This window comes from Nyctereutes procyonoides, unplaced genomic scaffold, assembly GCF_905146905.1.
Source record: "Nyctereutes procyonoides isolate TBG_1078 unplaced genomic scaffold, NYPRO_anot_genome, whole genome shotgun sequence".
Classification (NCBI taxonomy): domain Eukaryota; kingdom Metazoa; phylum Chordata; class Mammalia; order Carnivora; family Canidae; genus Nyctereutes; species Nyctereutes procyonoides.
Window position 1 is genome coordinate 76343355 of NW_026575146.1, and position 17547 is coordinate 76360901.

Here is a 17547-nt window from a genome sequence, read left to right on the forward strand (position 1 = left end):
GAGGTGTCCTCGGGTCCTTACAGGAAAGCTGAGGCAGACATTTCTGGCTTCCAAGTCTATAGCCTTTAATCGCAGGGAAGCCCCGTACAGAGGGTGCCCCCCCAGGAGGTGTGGGGGCAACTCGGAGAGACAGAAGGCCGCCCCCTCCCCCCCCTTTCTGAGAAGCAGCAGCCACACTGTCCTGTCAGCTTCAGCGGGGGCCCAGGTCCTGGGTGCTGGCGCTGAGGGTCCGTGCGGCCTCGCTCAGGTGCTGATGGGGGAACTGTGGACACGGCAGGGGATCGGCAAGGGGCAGGATACAGCTGTGCTTCAGTCGCCACGAGGGCCTACCCCCTAGCATCCTTGCTGCTGGCTCGTCCCTCCCGTCTCTATCCCAGCTAGAACCTGTCCGTTCTGACCCTACCCACCTCTCCCTTGCGTCTGGGCCTTCCAGCATGGCCTCCTACTCCATCCTTGCCCCAGGTGCCCCGTCCCCTCTCACCTGGGTCCCAGCAGCCTTTGGACCATCTGTGTTCAGCATGTTGAGCGACATGGCTCTCTTCATCCTGTAAGGAGAGGGTGGGAGGATGAGTCTGAATGTCTGCCTCACACTTTGGGGAGGACTTCCCTGACACTGGCTTTGACTGTGTGGCAGAGGAGATGGGAACCCTGGAAGGTTCTGGAATAGGACAGGGAGCGGGGTGGGTTGCAGAAGCTCCAGCCCTCGGGGCTCTTTGCTGCCCCACTTGAACACTCACCCGGCTGCCCCTGCCACCCCCTCGCCTCGGAGACGGGAGACCAGCTTCTCACTTCCACGCCTTAGGGACTCACGGATCTTGGAGAAGGAGCTGCTCCGACGGAGGGTCTGGGGAGGGCGCCAGGGACACCGATCAGTCCCCCCTTCTCATCTGGTCCCCACCCCAGGAGCCAAAGCGAAGCCCCTCCTCCATCCTCACCTGTTCTGCATCACCAGTTGTGCCCACGTTGGGGGCTCCTAGGAACAGAGAGGGGACAGTGCAATGGAGACACTGAGAATGTCACCTGAGGGGGGAGGGGGGAGAGGCCGGGGGCTCACCCAGAGGAGCAGGCAGGTCCTCCCGGCTCAGGATCTCTTTGTACAGCTCTTCTGCTTGCTGGTACTTGTTCTGTTTTAGGTAGGCCGAGGCCTGCGGGGAGGGTGGGTGATCAAGGCTCAGATCTGGAGCTCCCCAGGCATATCCTCTCCCTCTCCCCCCTCATGACCTAGGGCAGGTGATTGGTTCCTGCTCCACCTTGGGCTAGTGATACCACCGTTGTGCCTCAGTTTCCTCATTTGCAAAATGGGGTGACAGGAGCATCTACCTCCTAGTGTCCTTTAAGAAATGGACAGTACAGGGAAAGTATTAAGAAAGGGGGTCCAGAGCTCAATAAATATGAGACGGTCATCTGGCCCCACCAACTTGTGTGTTTCCTGATTTTTCTATGTCCTAGCTGTGCTGAGCAAGCTCACCAGTTGGGGCCCAGCTCAGAGGCCAGGTCTTCGGGGACTCTTGCACCGGGAGCTCAGCAGAGGGCTCCAGGGTATCCCACCCATGAGCCAGTGGGTGCCTCTCCAGGGGAGCCCCTGGCAGTCGGCCCCAGGGCCCTCACCAGGTTGTTCTTGGTCTTGGCCACGTTTGGGTCATGGGGCCCTCCCAGGGCCTCATAAATGCTCAGGGCTCGGGCATAGTGCTGCTCCACCTCCTCGAACTTGCCCTGGTTCTGGCACAGCAAGGCCAGGTTGTTGAGCTGCTTGGCCACGTCCGGGTGGTCAGTGCCCAGAACCTAGGGGTGGGGGCATTGGTGAGCCACAGGATGCCTGTAGCCATAACAGGGGTCATGAGTTAAGGTTCATAGGATCAGTGGGGAGAGTTACATGAGGTTGCAAGCCAGAGGGTGGAAGTGACACAAACGGGATTAATTGGGTCAAGATCAGGCTGGTCACATGGGATTAGAAGGTTAGGACTGGGTTGGGGGACATAGGAGGTGACTTCTACAAAGGATCAGAGTCAAGATCGGGGAAGTTCACAGAAGGTCAAGGGTAGTGGGTTGTGAGATTGGATCATCGAGGCTCAAACTGCGGCCTCACGGTATCAGATGGGAAAGACATAGTAGGATCAGGGTTACAACCCGGGAGCCAGTGAATTGAGCGCATCAGGATCAGGTGGGAGGGGCCGGTGGCCTAGGGACTCCGTGGGGGCTGGGCAGGAGGCAGGACCTTCTCGCGGATCTCCAGGGCGCGCTGGCACAGGGGCTCTGCCTCCCGGTACCGCCCGCGCTTCCCGTAGAGCACAGCCAGGTTGTTGAGGGTGGCGGCCACCTGCAGGGTCGGGGAGGCAGGTCAGGGGTGGTAGGCTCCGCCACACGGCCCTCACTCCTGGGCCCCCACTCACCGCAGGGTGCTCAGGGCCCAGCGTCTGCTCCCGGATCTGCAGGGCGTCATGGAGAAGGTCTGTGGCCTCTTTGTACTTGTTCTGGTCCCTGTGATGTGGCCCAGGGATGGAGGAGGGTCAGCCATGCTGGGGCAGCACCTGCCGGGCCAAGCCTGGGTGGCAGGCACCCTTCCATGGTCGCTTGTGGGTCTCCCCACACTTTCCAAGTCTGGCACAGGGTCCCTTTGCTGTCAAGCCTCCAGCCCCCACAGGTCTCTTGCCTATGGTTGTCTGACTCCTTGCTTGGATCACAGTGGCTTCTCCAGATCCCTGTCGACACCCCCTGCTACCACCAATCCAGGTGCCCCATGCTGGCAGAATGGGACGCCAGCTCCCCTGCCCCCAGCAATGGGTCCGTGGCCGGCCGCAGCCCTCACCGGTACACCAGCGCCAGGATGTTGAGCATGGTGGCCACATCGGGGTGGCAGTGGCCCGAGCTCCGTTCCAGGTCCTCTAAGGCCTGGCGGCACAGTGGCACAGCAACCTCGTAGCGGCCCTGCCCTGCGTACTGGATCACAAGGTTGTGCAGGGTCCGAAGGCGGGCTGGGATCTCATAGCCACCCTGCTGAGCCGCTGCCGCCCCCGCTGCCTCAGGGCCTGTGAGTGGCAGATGGACATCAGGTCACTGCCAGCCTCCTACCCTTCCCATCCCAAAATAGGGAACATATTCCAGGGCTATAGCTGCCTCACTGGCCCATTGGCCCCTGGGATGATGGGGCCCCGCACTGACCTTGGAGATTGGTTCATGGGATGTGAACGCGGGGTCCGCCTGGCGGGTGCAGCTGTGGCACACCTGGTTTCACAGCTTCCAGCCTCGGGTGTCATGCGCCCTGGCCCGGCCCCTTGCCTCATGCTCCTGCCACCCTGCCCTGACATCCACCTTGGGTCTCCGTCCCTCCCCAGCCTCAGCCTCTTATCCTCCGTGGCCGAGTGGCCCAACAATTGCGTGCTCCCCCACACCCACCTTTCCTCTCTTCCTCCTCGCTGGAGAACAGGGGGGTCAGGCTGTCTCGTCGAGGAGGGGATTCAGGCCGCTGCAGAGGGCAGGAAAGTGGGGAGTCAAAGAGGGCTGGGAGTTTGCTTTAGAGACCAGGGTCCTGGATCTCCGAGTTTGAGGGGGGTTTCTGAGGGCTTGGGGAAGATCTGGGGATTTTGTGGAAGCTGGGAGGGCTTCTGTGGAAATTTTACTGAGTCTGGGGGTTGTGGAACCCTGTTGAGGGTCTAGGGCTTCTTTGGAGGGTCTAGGGCACTGGGGGCTCCATGGAGTGGTACAGGTCTGTGGGGGATCTAAGGAGGATGGGGGCCCCCAGTGCTTCAGGCCCCCTGGCTTGCCCAGCCCTGCAGCACCTGGCTCTCGGCAGGGGGGTCATACTGGCGCAGCTGCCCCAGGAACTCCAGGTGGCTCTTCTCCTCCTCCAGTTGGGCCACGGCCTCCTCGCTGGCCCGGAGGCGCCGCTGCGTCTCCTCCAGCTCCTCCCGCAGCCACGAGTTCTCCTGGGCCAGCCGCCGGGCCTGTGCTCGCAGCCGCTGCTTCTCCGCCTCCAGGGAGCCCACGTGCGCGGACAGGGCCAGCAGCACCTGCAGGGGGCCAGGGATCAGGGTCCCAGTCCCTCTCCTACCAGGCAGACCCTGGCCCAACCCAGGGCCTCATGTCATGCCAGAGCACCCCAACTCTAGGCCCTTCCAAGTGACTCTGAGGATGTGCAGGAACTCCCAGGGGCACACCCAAACCCCACCCAGGGACCCTTCTGATTTCATTCAGGCACACAAATCACGTGTAGGGCCACTTCATATCCTACCCATGTGACCCCAACATCTCCCTAGAATCTACAGTTCTATAGATGGATGCCATTGGTTCAGGGGCTCCTGTCACACAAAAGGACCCCCTAATGCCACCCAGGGATCCCATTTCCAGCCTAGAACCCCTCCCCCCCCAGGCCTGGCTCCCCTAGGCCTCCCCTGCTCCAGGCTCATCACCCCCTACATACTCGCCTCCCTCATCCCGGGCCTCCTCCCAGCTATCCATGGCTGGATAGCTGCCCCCCTCATACCTGGGCCTCGCCCAGTCCCAGCTCGATGGCCTCCAGCGCGTGGCTCACCACCTGCTGCTTTTCTTCCAGCAGTTCCAAGCCAGCCACCAGGCCCTGTCCTGCCAGGGCCTCCGCCAGGTGCCTGGCCAGGCCATGGTGCTCTGCTCGCAGGGCCTCCAACCCCTGCACCACTTGTCGCGTCTGCCGCACCAGCTCCTCGGGGCTCAGACGCTCCGGGCCCAGCCCCACACTTCCAGGGGCTGCCACCTGCACGGACATTGCTGTTCCTGGGGTGGGTGGCAGGGATTGGGGGGTCAGGGCCAGGCAAGCGGGCCCATCAGCCTCTACACCATTCCAGCCAGTAGAACCCTGCCCGACTATCTGTCCGGCCAGCCCGGCCAGCCCTCTGTCTCCGCACCCTCCTCACTCCGGCCGGCTCCCTGTCCCGCACCCATCCCAGCCAGCTGGCAACTGGAAACATTCTAGTCTAGCTTTGCCTGTCCTCAGCCATGGGCCCTGCCCTGAGGGCCACTCAAAACCTGGGGGCAACCAGTGGTCTCGTGGCCTCTCACCTGCCCTCAGCTCACCTGGCCAGCCCTGTCTACCCCAAAGGCCCCAGACACCTGGCCCCAGGACTCCCCGTGTGACCTGGACTGGAGGCACCCGCCTCTGCTGGGTGTGTGGGGCGGGGCATGTGGAGGCGGCCTCTCCGTGAGCTCATTCTTAGGGTGTTTTTGTTGGGAACCAGTCGGACCACTGGGGCTGGAGAGGTGGGGCCGGAGGAGAGGGCCAAGGGGCTGGGGCACTGGAAGCAGAGGAGCCCTCTAGATTTAGAGGATGGGGGGGTGCCTGTGTGTCAGCTCCCAGGGCCTGATGGATCCCAAGAGAACAGGGACTCCACCCTCCACTGCAGACAGGCTCCGCCAGCCCAAGGCATGTTGGGACACACGTGTGACAGGCACGGCCCGTGGATGTCACACTAGCCCTGTGACAGCTCAGAGTCTGAGGCCTAGATGCTAATGGGTGGGGGTCTCATGTGTGGCACTTTATGTGGTTGTATGTAGGTGACAAAGTCAATGACACAGCTGCTGGAGCCTCTGTATTCACACACAAGCACACTCACTCCCCTCCCAGAAACAGACCCCAACACACGCACACCCTCCCTTCTTAAATACACAATGCGACACACACGTTCTCCTCCTCTCAGAAACTGAATACATGCTCTTTCTTCTTTCAAATGCAGTGCAATATACGTACTTTCTCAGAAACACACCTGCTCGTACACACACACACTCCCCTCTACAAGAAGACGGCTCAACATGCACACACTCCTTTCTTAAAAACATAATATAGGGATCCCTGGGTGGCGCAGCGGTTTGGCGCCTGCCTTTGGCCCAGGGCGTGATTCTGGAGACCCCGGATCGAATCCCATGTCAGGCTCCCGGTGCATGGAGCCTGCTTCTCCCTCTGCCTATGTCTCTGCCTCTTTCTCTCTCTCTGTGTGACTATCATAAAATAAATAAAAATTTAAAAAATATATATATACATTTTCTCTGAAGCAAGACATACAGGACACTCTCTTTCTCCTCTAAAAAATAAAAATACAATCCTACACATCCACATTTTCCTTTCAAAAAACCTAATCCAGGGGTGCCTGGGTGGCTCAGTTAAGCGCCTGCCTTCAGTTCAGGTATGATCCAGGGGTTCCAGAACTGGGCCCCACAATAGGCTTCTCCCTCTCCCTCTGCTCTTCCCCTGGCTCGTTCTCTCTCAAATAAAATCTTAAAAAAAAATAATGCAACACACTTACTCAGGCTCGTGAACGCACACCCACATACTCTTTCAGAAACAACACATGTATGCTCTCCCCTCTTGGAAATACAATCCCACACACTGATGTATTTTCCTCTTGGGAAAAAAAGCCAACACACACAGAAACTCTGTCCCCTCTCACTAGTGAAAAGATAACCAAATCTCAAATCACACACATTCAGGCTATCTCTTTGCAGTTACCCCCATGACACACCTTTCCCGCACTTATAAGGTCCTGCAAGCAGCTAGCTCTCCATTACAAGCCCATCACCTTCTCCATGCGCGTGCACACACACACACTCTCTTGGGATTCACTGTGGACCTATCATCTCCTTCCCCACTTCCCCCAACACCTTGCCGGGCCAGCCAGAGATTCACGCACCTGCACGCAGCATACACACAGATACACAGACCTTCAAACATGGACATACAGACAATTCCTGAACTCAGATTCAGTTGTGGAGACACACAGAGGTGTTTGCATAGACCCTCTCGGGCATATGCCTCACTCAAGCCACCAGGGCGCCGTAAGCAGCCTAGTGGTTTGGGTACCTACTTACCTGCTCACGACCATCATACACCAAGACACACAGGAAGGCAGGCACATAATAAACGGATTTTCTACACTGCAGGCTCTCCCCTGCCATCAATCTCTACGTATACGTGTGTGCAGACACCAGTCTCTCTCACTATAATGTGTATATGTGTGTACATGTCTCACCATACTCCGTGTCACACACAAGCCCCACAAAGTTACGATCACACGTTCATGGAGTCATTCAGACAGCTCCATTATTCCCATGATTTTTGCCCACACTCAGTCCCGTGAACAACAAACTCCCTTTCACACACGTACAACCGCACAGCTGACAGTGTTAATCACAGGCACACCCTCCCCGTCCATGCGGGTCCCACATCGCCCACCTCCCTGCGGCTCCCCGCGCCTTAACAGGCAGAAAGACCGCCCCAGCCACGCAAGCTCTGAGTCACGCACCTAATCCTATAAACAGAGCAACTCCCTCCCCTACACACGGCCCCCACCCCCATCATTAGACGCACAGAGGTCCGCCCACGTGTTGCATCTGAGACGGCTCCACGTCGTTCCCACAGTCCCTGGGCGCCCGCACACGGTTACACGGACCGTCCCTCTCCCTTCCTCGCCCGCACCCACCGCCGGAGCCCGTCGCGCACACACCTGAGCTTCGTACACCATCACACACACCTGAGCCTCGCACACCGCCTCTCATACGCCCCATCTCCACGCCGGCACCTGCAGGCCAGCCCCCTAAACCGCACACTTTACCGCGGCCGGCCTGGCCCAGCCCGCGCACCCCGGCTTCCCCGGCCCCGCCGTCACAAGGGCCCCCGCCCTCCCTCCCCCCAGGCCCCGCCCCGTCTTCGCTCCTGTTTACCTGCGCGCCGGGGAGGGGGCGCGGCCCCAGCTGGGCCTCGGGACCCGGGAGGGGGAGCCCCAGGGCGGGACAGGAGGGCCCAGGGGGCCCAGGAGCCCCAAGGCCCGTCCCCGTCGCCAGGCCAGCGGGCCCCAGGGTGCGCGGGGCCCAGCCCTCACCCTCCGCCCCCATCCTCGCGGTCCCCGGGACTCCCCCGCCCAGCACTCGAGGGGCCCACCTGGGCGCCGGCGGCTCCGGGACCCGCTCCGCCGAGATGCGCCGGGCCGCGTCCCGCACACCGCGCACGCCCGGCGGCTCCTAGCTGCGCCCTGGGTCTCGGGCCGCGGGCGGCTCCTCCGAGGGGCGGGGCGGGCGGAAGCCCCGCCCCCCGCAGGTGAGCCCGCCCCGCCCCCGCCAGCTCCCGCGGAGCCCAGCCCGCCCGCCGCGGGGGGAAGCGCCAGCGCAGCAGCGGACCCGCGAAGCCCACCGCGTGCCTGTCGGGCCCGTCGAATCTGAGCACGAGCCCAGCGCGCTGGAGGCTGCAAAGCCGGGATGCAGCGAGCTCGACCCTTGGAAACTTGGGATCCCAGGCCGAGGGCTTTCTAGCAGCGCCCGCCGCCCGGCCTTGCCTTCGGCTGTGCCCGCTGCTTGGGCCCTCTATTCCCACAGAGGCCATTCGTTAGTCTGGTAGCTTCACAAAGGCCGCTTCCTCCGAGAGGCCTTCCCTACTGCCCTTTCTTTTTTATTATTTTTTTTATTGGAGTTCAATTTGCCAGCATATAGCATAACACTCAGTGCTCATCCCATCAAGTGCCCCCCTCAGTGCCCGTCACCCAGTCACCCCCACCCCCCACCTCCCCTTCCACTACCCCTTGTTCGTTTTCCAGAGTTAGGAGTCTCTCATGTTCTGTCTCCCTCTCTGATATTTCCCACTCATTTTTTCTCCTTTCCCCTTTATGCCCTTTCACTATTTTTTATATTCCCCAAATGAATAAGACCATATAATGTTTGTCCTTCTCCGATTGACTTACTTCACTCAGCATAATACCGTCCAGTTCCATCCACGTTGAAGCAAATGGTGGGTATTTGTCGTTTCTAATGGCTGAGTAATATTCCATTGTATGCATAAACCACATCTTCTTTATCCATTCATCTTTCGATGGACACCGAGGCTCCTTCTACAGTGTGGCTATTGTGGACATTGCTGCTAGAAACATTGGGGTGCAGGTGTTCCGGCATTTCACTGCATCTGTATCTTTGGGGTAAATCCCCAGCAGTGCAATTGCTGGGTCGTAGGGCAGGTCTATTTTTAACTCTTTGAGGAACCTCCACACAGTTTTCCAGAGTGGCTGCACCAGTTCACATTCCCACCAACAGTGTAAGAGGGTTCCCTTTTCTCCGCATCCTCGCCAACATTTGCTGTTTTCTGTCTTGCTAATTTTCCCCATTCTCACTGGTGTGAGGTGGTATCTCATTGTGGTTTTGATTTGTATTTCCCTGATGGCACATGATGCGGAGCATTTTCTCATGTGCGTGTTGGCCATGTCTATGTCTTCCTCTGTGAGATTTCTGTTCATGTTTTTTGCCCATTTCATTTTTGGATTGTTTCTTTGCTGTTGAGTTTAATAAGTTCTTATAGATCTTGGATACTAGCCCTTTATCTGATACGTCATTTGCAAATATCTTCTCCCATTCTGTAGGTTGTCTTTGAGTTTTGTTGACTGTATCCTTTGCTGTGCAAAAGCTTCTTATCTTGATGAAGTCCCAATAGTTCATTTTTGCTTTTGTTTCTCTTGCCTTCATGAATGTATCTTGCAAGAAGTTACTGTGGCCGAGTTCAAAAAGGTGTTGCCTGTGTTCTCCTCTAGGATTTTGATGGAATCTTGTCTCACATTTAGATCTTTCATCCATTTTGAGTTTATCTTTGTGTATGGTGCAAGAGAGTGGCCTAGTTTCATTCTTCTGCATGTGGATGTCCAATTTTCCCAGCACCACTTATTGAAGGGACTGTCTTTTTTCCAGTGGATAGTCTTTCCTCCTTTGTTGAATATTAGTTGCCCTTTCTAATGACCATGTCTCACCAAAACACTACTCCATTTCCCTGCTTCATCTTCTTTTTTAAGGATTTAGTTATTTGACAGACAGAGAGAGCACAAGCAGGGGAGCGTCAGGCAGAGGGAGAGGGAGAGGGAGAGGGAGAAGCAGGCTCCCCACTTAGCAGGGAGCCAGACTTGATACCAGGACCCTGAGATCACGATTTGAGCCAAAGGCAGACGCTTAACCAGCTGAGTCACACAGGTGTCCCTCCCCTGCCTGATGTTTACAAAACTTCTCAGGACTTAAGATTATTTTATGTAACTTGGTCATACGATATTTCATTCCATAATATATTAGTGAGGTAATTGTAAGGACTAGAAATTGGGCTCTGGGTTCGAAGTTGATTTCAGCATTTACTGGTAGTGAAGGCCTTGGGCAAGAAACTTAACCTCTGTGTGTGTCAATTGTCTGAATCTGTGAAATGGGGATAAAGTCTGCGAAGACTGAATGAGTTAATGTATGGACAGGGCTCTGGATGGTCAGCACTGCATCACTAGCGCGAATAGAGTCCGGTGCAAAGTGCCTGCTCACTGAGTAGTTGAATGAATCAAGTCTTAGAAACTTAAATCGGCCAAAGCTGGGCGCACAGGAATCTCAGATCGTAGAAGTTGGTTCAACGCCAAGCTTTTCCAAACCCCTGCAGTACCTCGACCGCTCCCTACAGGATGCTTCCAGCAGAGGGCGCTGCTGGTCCGTGATCCCGGCCTCAGGCTGCCGCGCAGACCCGCCCCTTCCCTCAGAGCCAAGGCCCACCTGCCCTCTGCTCCCGCGTTCTCTGAGCTCCAGTGCAGCTGTTCCCTCCTCCAGGAAGCCCTCTCCGCCCCCACAGGGGCCTGGCAGCCGCCTGGGCTCCCCCACGTTTCAGCCCTGCCCACTCTGGGTCATCGATGTCTTGAGGACAGGTCTGTCTCCCACGTTGGCATGTAAGTCCCAGGAGGGGACTGTCTCAGGCACCACTGTGTCCCCAGTGCTCCCCAGCACAGGCTGAACACAGAGAAGGCACTTGGGCGAATAGCTGTTGATTGAGTAATAGCAAATAGAACTCAAGCTCCTGCTCTAACATCCCCGGGGGGGTTCTAGGGAACAGGGTAGAAGGAGGCAGACAAACCCTACCCTCCTCCCCACACTGGGCTGGCCTCAGGGTGCTGGGCACCAGTTCTGGATCTGCCACGTGCTAACAAAGAGGCAGGGCAGGGGCACATCCCAGCTCCACTGCGTGCTGGCTGCGTGACCCTGAGCCAGGAATGAACTTCTCTGGGCCTCAGGCTCCTGGTCTGTAGAATGGGACTCACAGGTAACCTACTTTGTGAGGCTGTTGTGGGGATTAGTGAGTAATCCCTGTAAAAGGCTCAGAACAGAGTAGCACGTGGTTAACACTGTGGGGGAGGCAGTTAGATAGAGCCTGGCAGGTCTGAGTTCAAATTCTGATCCTGCCATTTCCTTTCCATGTAACCTGGGGCAAGCAATGTTTCTGAGCACCTATATCCTCCTCTATAAACCCTGAATGATCATGCTCCCCACATAGCATAGCAGTTGGGATTAAATAGGATCAAGGCTGAAAGGAGAAAGTGTCAACTGAGGTGACTGTTTCTTTCAGGTGGCCCCGTGCCAAGCATTTTTGCACAACACCAACGAGGGCTGGGGTTTCTGAGTTCTTACCCAGGGTGGGCCCGAGGCCAAATCTTGTAAATTAGCTCTGTGAATGTACACCAACCTGATAGGGTAGGTGCCGCGATTATCCCCATTCTACAGGTGAAGAAGATGAGGCACAGAGAGGCCAAATGACTTGTCCAAGATCACACAGCCAAGGATTAGCAGAGCCCCTGAATCCAGACAGCCACCCCCCCTTAGGTAGGCATCTCTAGCCCTATCTAGAGATGAGGAAGTCGAAGCTCAGAGAGGGGAAATCCATTGCTCAATATTATGGCCAAGAAGGCACTTAATGGAACCCCCATCCTATTACTGAAGGCCACAGTTTGCCATGACAGGAAAATGGATAGATGGGTTAGGAGCTTTTCTCTTTTCACCCCCTGGCCAGTTTTTATTTGTGTTTATTATTTCTTTAAGATTTTATTTTTAGGGATGCCTGGGTGGCTCAGCGGTTTAGAGCCTGCCTTTGGTTGGGGATGTGATTCTGGAGTCCTGGGATCGAGTCCCACACTGGGCTCCCTGCACGGAACCTGCTTCTCCCTCTGCCTGTGTCTCTGCCTCTCTCTCTCTCTCTCTCTCTCTCTCTCTGTGTGTGTGTGTGTGTCTCTCGTGAATAAAAAAAAAATATTTAAAAAAAATTTAAGTAACCTCTACAGCCAGTGCAGGGCTCGAACTTACAACCCTGAGATCAAGAGTTGCATGCTCTACCGACAGAGCCAGCGGGCGCCTGTTTTGGCCATAGTTTTTAAAAAGTTCACCACTTTCTTTTTAATTTAAAAAGTTAAGCACTGGGATCCCTGGGTGGCTCAACGGTTTAGTGCCTGCCTTCAGCCCATGGCATGATCCTGGAGTCCCTGGACCGAGTCCCACATCAGGTTTCCTGCATGGAGCCTGCCTCTCCCTCTGGCTGTGTCTCTGTCTCTCTGTCTCCCTGTGTCTCTCATGAATAAATAAATTAAAAAAAAAAGTTAAGCACTGTCAGAGAGTTTTACAGAGAGTAAAAGACTGAAAAGTAGATCTTTGTCTCTTCTTGATCCCCAGACCCCTTTCCCAGAAGCAAACATAACTGCCAGTTTCTAATATCCTTCCAGAAATATTTCATGGATATGAATTGTATGTGCCTGTATGAGAGTGAGTGCCCATTTTAGAAAAAAGCACAAAAAGACCCTTACCTGAGGAGGTAGGCTTGAATGATGGCCTCGATGTTGGGTGTGGTCATGTGACTTGCTTTGGCCAATGGCAGAGTGACTGTCACGCCAGGCCTGAGCTTAGACCTTCAGGGGCTGTTTCCTTTTGTGACTGACATAGGCAGGAGAAAGGTTTCCCTTGTGGGGCTGCCCCTCTTCAGCCTACACCCCACAATGTTGAAAAATACACTGAGGCATATTACATATTTTAATAATTTATTTGAGCAAAAATCTATTTGAGGGCAGCCCCGTTGGCTCAGCGGTTTAAGCACCACCTTCAGTCCAGGGATCGAGTCCCACATCAGGCTCCCTGCATGGAGCTTGCTTCTCCCTCTGCCTGTGTCTCTGCCTCTCTCTCTCTCTGTGTGTCTCCCATGAATAAATAAATAAAACCTTAAAAAAAAAAGTTTAAAAAAATCTATTTGAATGAGGCAGCAACCAACCTAGCAGATAGAAAGGAGGTTGTGTGTGGGGGGGTGCTGTTCAAAATGAAAAAGACCTTTTAGGGGCACCTTGGGTGGCTCAGTAGTTCAGTGTCTGCCTTTGACTTAGGTCATGATCCTGGAGTCCTGGGATCGAGTCCTGCACTGGGCTTCCTGCATGGAGCCTGCTTCTCCCTCTGCATGTGTCCCTACCTCTCTCTCTGTGTCTCTCGTGAATAAATAAATCAAATCTTAAAAAAAAAAAGACCTTTGAGGTGGAAGGGAGCAGGAGCAAGGAATTTAAACTATGCAAAAAAGTGGGCTAATTATTGCAAGTTTCTTTTTCCTTTAGGGGGTGACCGGGGTCTATCAAGCAGACGACCTAAATTGTGCTGATTAGGTGATTCCTGACTGAGTGGTTTAAGATTCCACTTCTGGGAGAGCCGAAACAGTCACAAGTCCCAGTTTGGTGACATGGGGCTTAGCATAAGTAACTCTGTCTTGGGCAGTGTCATCTTGTTTTTAACAGTATGGGGCAGAGCTTCCCAGCTGAGCCTGGCCCAGATCAGCCCACTCTGAGCCAACCCCACAACTGTTTTAAAGCTACTGCCTTTTGGGTGGATGTGTTTCACAGCATTTTTGTAGCAAGAGGTATATATTTTCCCCATAGATCTTGGTACTATGGTCTGCATGTATGTGTTCCCTCTAAATTCATATGTTGAAATCCTAACCTCTAAAACTGTTGGTATTATTCTGTGGGTCCTTCAGGGGGTGATTAGGTCATGAGGGTGGAACCCTCATGAGTAGGATTAATGCTCTTAGAGACCCCAGGCACCTGGGTGGCTCAGTCGGTCAAGCGTCTGACTCTTGGTTTTGGCTCAGGTCATGATCTCAGGCTTGTGAGAGGGAGCTCCACATCAGGCTCCCTACTCATTGGAGGTGGAGGGGGCTACTTGGGATCCTCTTCCTTCCCTCTCTTTCAAATAAAAATAAATAAATCTTTTAAAAATATCTTTTAAAAAAAGGCTCTATAGAGCTCCCTCATCCCTCCTTCCACATGAGGATACAAGAAGTCTGTGTTCTAGAAGAAGGACCTTCACTCCACCAGGCTGGCACCCTGATCTCAGACTTCCAGGCTCCAGAACTATGGCAAAAATTTCTGTTATTTATAAGCCCTCCAGTCTGTATTATAGCAGCCTGAATGGACTAAGACACTTGGCAATTGTTCCAAAGCAGTACCTTATTCTTTTTTAAAAAAACATTTTATTTATTTATTTATAGTGTGAGTGGGTGGAGGAGCACAGAGAGAGAGAAAGAATCTCACGCAGACTTCGTGTTGAGTGCAGAGCCCAACATGGGGCTCCATCACTCGACCCTGAGATCCTGACTCAGGCTGAAATCAAGAGTCTAATGCTTAACCGATGAGCCACCCAGGTGCCCCAAGGGACTAAAATATTAAGAAATGTGACCATCCATACACTCCAAATATAATATTTTCAAAATAAAGGATAAATTTGAAGTAAGAGAATGCAAAAACCAGTATTAATAGATTAAGATGTAGCTAAAGCAACACCTAGAGGAAAATGTATAGTTATGTTGATAAAGATTGATTTGGAGGGAGTGGAGTGGGGCGGGAGGGGAGTCATGAAAGACTATTTTATTTGCCTGTCTTCCCAGCAGCATCACCACCATTGGGGACTGGGGATCCAGTTGATTACAGGGCTACAATGGGCTTGCCTTTGGGGAAAGAGGAGGGGATGGGTCTTTAACTCTGGTTCTCCAGTTCTGGGGCTGGCTTTGATTTATAACTTGTCTTCCCTGAACCAGTTGGCATCATGGACTGCCAGGATTGGCAGAAGAATTTGGGAGTTGAATGAGGAAAGCATTCGGGGGTGATGGGCCATGGTGGAGGGATGCCTCCCAGAGTTTCTGCCCCTAGAGCAGCCTCATCCCTGGGTGAGGAGAGATGGAGGATAAAAGGGAGGGTTTGGGAGCAACGTTGCTCTGTAACACCAGGGCCTGGGGGTGAAAGGAAAAGAACACGGACTCTGAAATTTTAGAATACTGGCTGTCAACTTGGGCAACTCCTTCCTTTTTTGAGCCTCAGCTTCCATCTTCTATAAAATGGGGCTTCAGCTCAGGGAGGTGGGATTGGGGAGGGATGAGAAATACAAACTCAGGGATTAACTACCTGGTCCACTTTGGTTCTGTAATCTCCCAGCTGTGTGACTCTGGGCAAGTGACTTGACCTCACCGGGCTTCACTTTTCTGACTTGTAAAATTTGCACCTCATAGGACTGCTGGGGAATTACACCGTTAAATACACATAAAGTGCTTGGGCCCTGAAACCAGATGGACGAGGTGATAAAGAGGGCATGGGGAAGTAGGTTCAAATTACCAGGGCCTGAAGACCCACCTGCAAAGGGACTCTTGGGTGACAATATGACTTTGTTGAGAGGCCTGTAAATTATCTTCACCGAAGCCAGAAAACCCACTCTTGGCAGCCCTGTGCCAATTTGATTCCCAGCTCTGCCCCTTTCCTGGCTGTGTGACCTTGGGTAAGTCATTTTACCTTTTTTTAAAATTTTTTTTTAAATTTATTTATGATAGTCACACAGAATGAGAGAGAGAGGCAGAGACATAGGCAGAGGGAGAAGCAGGCTCCATGCACCGGGAGCCCGACGTGGGATTCGATCCTGGGTCTCCAGGATCGCGCCCTGGGCCAAAGGCAGGCGCCAAACCGCTGTGCCACCCAGGGATCCCTCATTTTACCTTTTTGAGCTTTATTGTTGGGAATGTTAAATGAGTTGATATATGCAAAGCACTTAGCATACTACTTGATATTTGGGACTGTTCCATAATAGTGGTTAGGGTGGGGACTGTGGAGTGGCCACTCAACATCCATGCTAACCTCTCTCTGGCATGTTCAACTTTCCAAATGGAGCATGGTTCTGGGGGTGAGAGATGTTCCTAGTGGCTCAGCCCAGAGTGTGCTCCTTCAATCCTTTCAATTATTTTGAAAGACCCTAATATCTGGGGTGAGGCCCTTTCTGCATAAACTGGGGAGAATAGTTTCCAATCGACTGAAAAGGTTACTATTATTTCCTTAGTCAACAAATACTCATTTATCCTGAGGGCGCTGGGAAGCCACGATGGGTTCTAAGCAAGGGTAGTCAGAAGGCAGGGATGAGGTGGGAGGGGACAGACTGGGGCTGACCAGGGGGAGGCTAGGGTAGAAGGGAATGCGGAGAGGTCTGGAGCTAGGGTAGGAGGAAGGATGGATGGGCCTTGGAGACTGGCAGGCTTTGGAGGGTTGGGGGTTGGGGTAAAGATACACCATGGGGGTCTTGGCTCCCCAAAGCCAACTATTTCTATGAGACTCAAAGAAGATAAAGGAGGGATCCCTGGGTGGAGCGGCGGTTTGGCGCCTGCCTTTGGCCCAGGGCGTGATTCTGGAGACCCCGGATCGAGTCCCACGACGGGCTCCCGGTGCATGGAGCCTGCTTCTCCCTCTGCCTGTGTCTCTGCCTCTCTCTCTCTCTGTGTGTGACTATCATAAAATAAATTTTAAAAATTAAAAAAAAAAAAGAAGATAAAGGAATAGAGCTCATGACCGAAGTGTTGGGGGGGGGGTGTCCCTCAGCCAGGTCACATGACTAGAATGTTGCTGCAAAGGATTCTGGGAAACTGAGTTTCTGACCTTTTTGGCTTCTCTAAAGGAGGCTGTTATAGGGTGGGAAACTCCCCAAACACAGAAAGGGCTGTATGGCCAAATGGAATGTCAAAAATCCCAGTAAGTGGCTACTAGGGCTCCAGGGTGGGGGTGGGGGCTGGGCTGGATCCTATGTGTGCATGTGATGTGGCTGGATCGTGTCTCTCTCCTGCTCACAGCCCTCAGGGGCTCCCATCCATCCGCGGTGGGGTGGAAACTCCTCCATGGCCCCTAGGGTCCTACAGGTCTGCTTCTATCTCTCATCTTCTTCTTTCCACTCTCCCCTCTGGCCCATCTGCTCCAGTCCTCTGGCCTCTTCCCTGTCTTTCAGATATGCCAAGCCACTCCTACCTCAGGGCCTTCGCACCTGCTGTTCCCCTTCCAGATCCTCACATGGCTGGCTCTCACCTCTCCCTCAGGTTTCTGCTCAGATGTCACTTCCCCCTAGAGGCCTGACCTGACCTCCCCTGCTGTGCCATCACTCTGACCCCTTACTCTCTTTGATTTCCTGTCAAAGCCCTGTTGTCCCTGCCATGACAGCATATACTTACTTGTTCATGCTCACTACAATGTCACCTCCATGAGACCAACGGTTTTGTTTTCTGCTGTGTCCCCCATAAGTGCTTAATAAATAATTGTTGGGGCACCTGCATGGCTCAGTCAGTTAAGCCTCTGCCTTTGGCTCAGGTCGTGAGTCCAGGGTCCTGGGATGGAGCCCAGGGCTCCCTGCCCACTGGGAAGTCTGCTTCTCCCTCCCCTCGACCCCTCCTCCTGAACATCATGCTCTCTCTCTAATAAATAAAATCTTTTAAAAAAA

At 54.2% G+C, this 17547-nt stretch overlaps 1 protein-coding gene across 3 annotated transcripts; it reads right to left on the reverse strand.

Annotated features, from left to right (window-relative positions):
- Positions 1-40: 40 nt before the first annotated feature.
- Positions 41-8027, reverse strand: KLC3 (kinesin light chain 3). Of its 3 annotated transcripts, none has more exons than XM_055311035.1 (13): positions 7901-8027; positions 4481-4746; positions 3777-4007; positions 3394-3463; positions 2807-3026; positions 2391-2478; positions 2216-2317; positions 1609-1782; positions 1055-1145; positions 936-973; positions 738-844; positions 482-545; positions 41-262 (listed from the first exon to the last, which is right to left on the reverse strand). In XM_055311035.1, exons 2-13 carry the CDS (start codon positions 4736-4738, stop codon positions 191-193), a joined length of 1515 nt encoding a protein of 504 aa, XP_055167010.1. In that variant the 5' UTR covers positions 4739-4746; positions 7901-8027; the 3' UTR covers positions 41-190. The 3 variants fall into 3 exon arrangements, with proteins under 3 accessions (XP_055167010.1, XP_055167009.1, XP_055167012.1); XM_055311034.1 differs by lacking the exon at positions 7901-8027 and adding an exon at positions 7467-7534; XM_055311037.1 differs by lacking the exon at positions 7901-8027 and adding an exon at positions 5047-5217.
- Between the last annotated feature and the right edge of the window lie 9520 nt (positions 8028-17547).

Excerpts from the sequence above, each read along its gene's own strand:
- KLC3 (XM_055311034.1), bottom strand. The coding sequence starts at position 7,527 with ATGGGGCGTATGAGAGGCGGTGTGCGAGGCTCAGGTGTGTGTGATGGT. Across the intron at positions 3,027-3,393 it reads CGAGGAGGAAGAGAGGAAAG|GCCCTGAGGCAGCGGGGGCG; the intron begins GTGGGTGTGGGG and ends TGCCACTCACAG. Across the intron at positions 2,479-2,806 it reads ATCCTGGCGCTGGTGTACCG|GGACCAGAACAAGTACAAAG; the intron begins GTGAGGGCTGCG and ends GCCACATCACAG.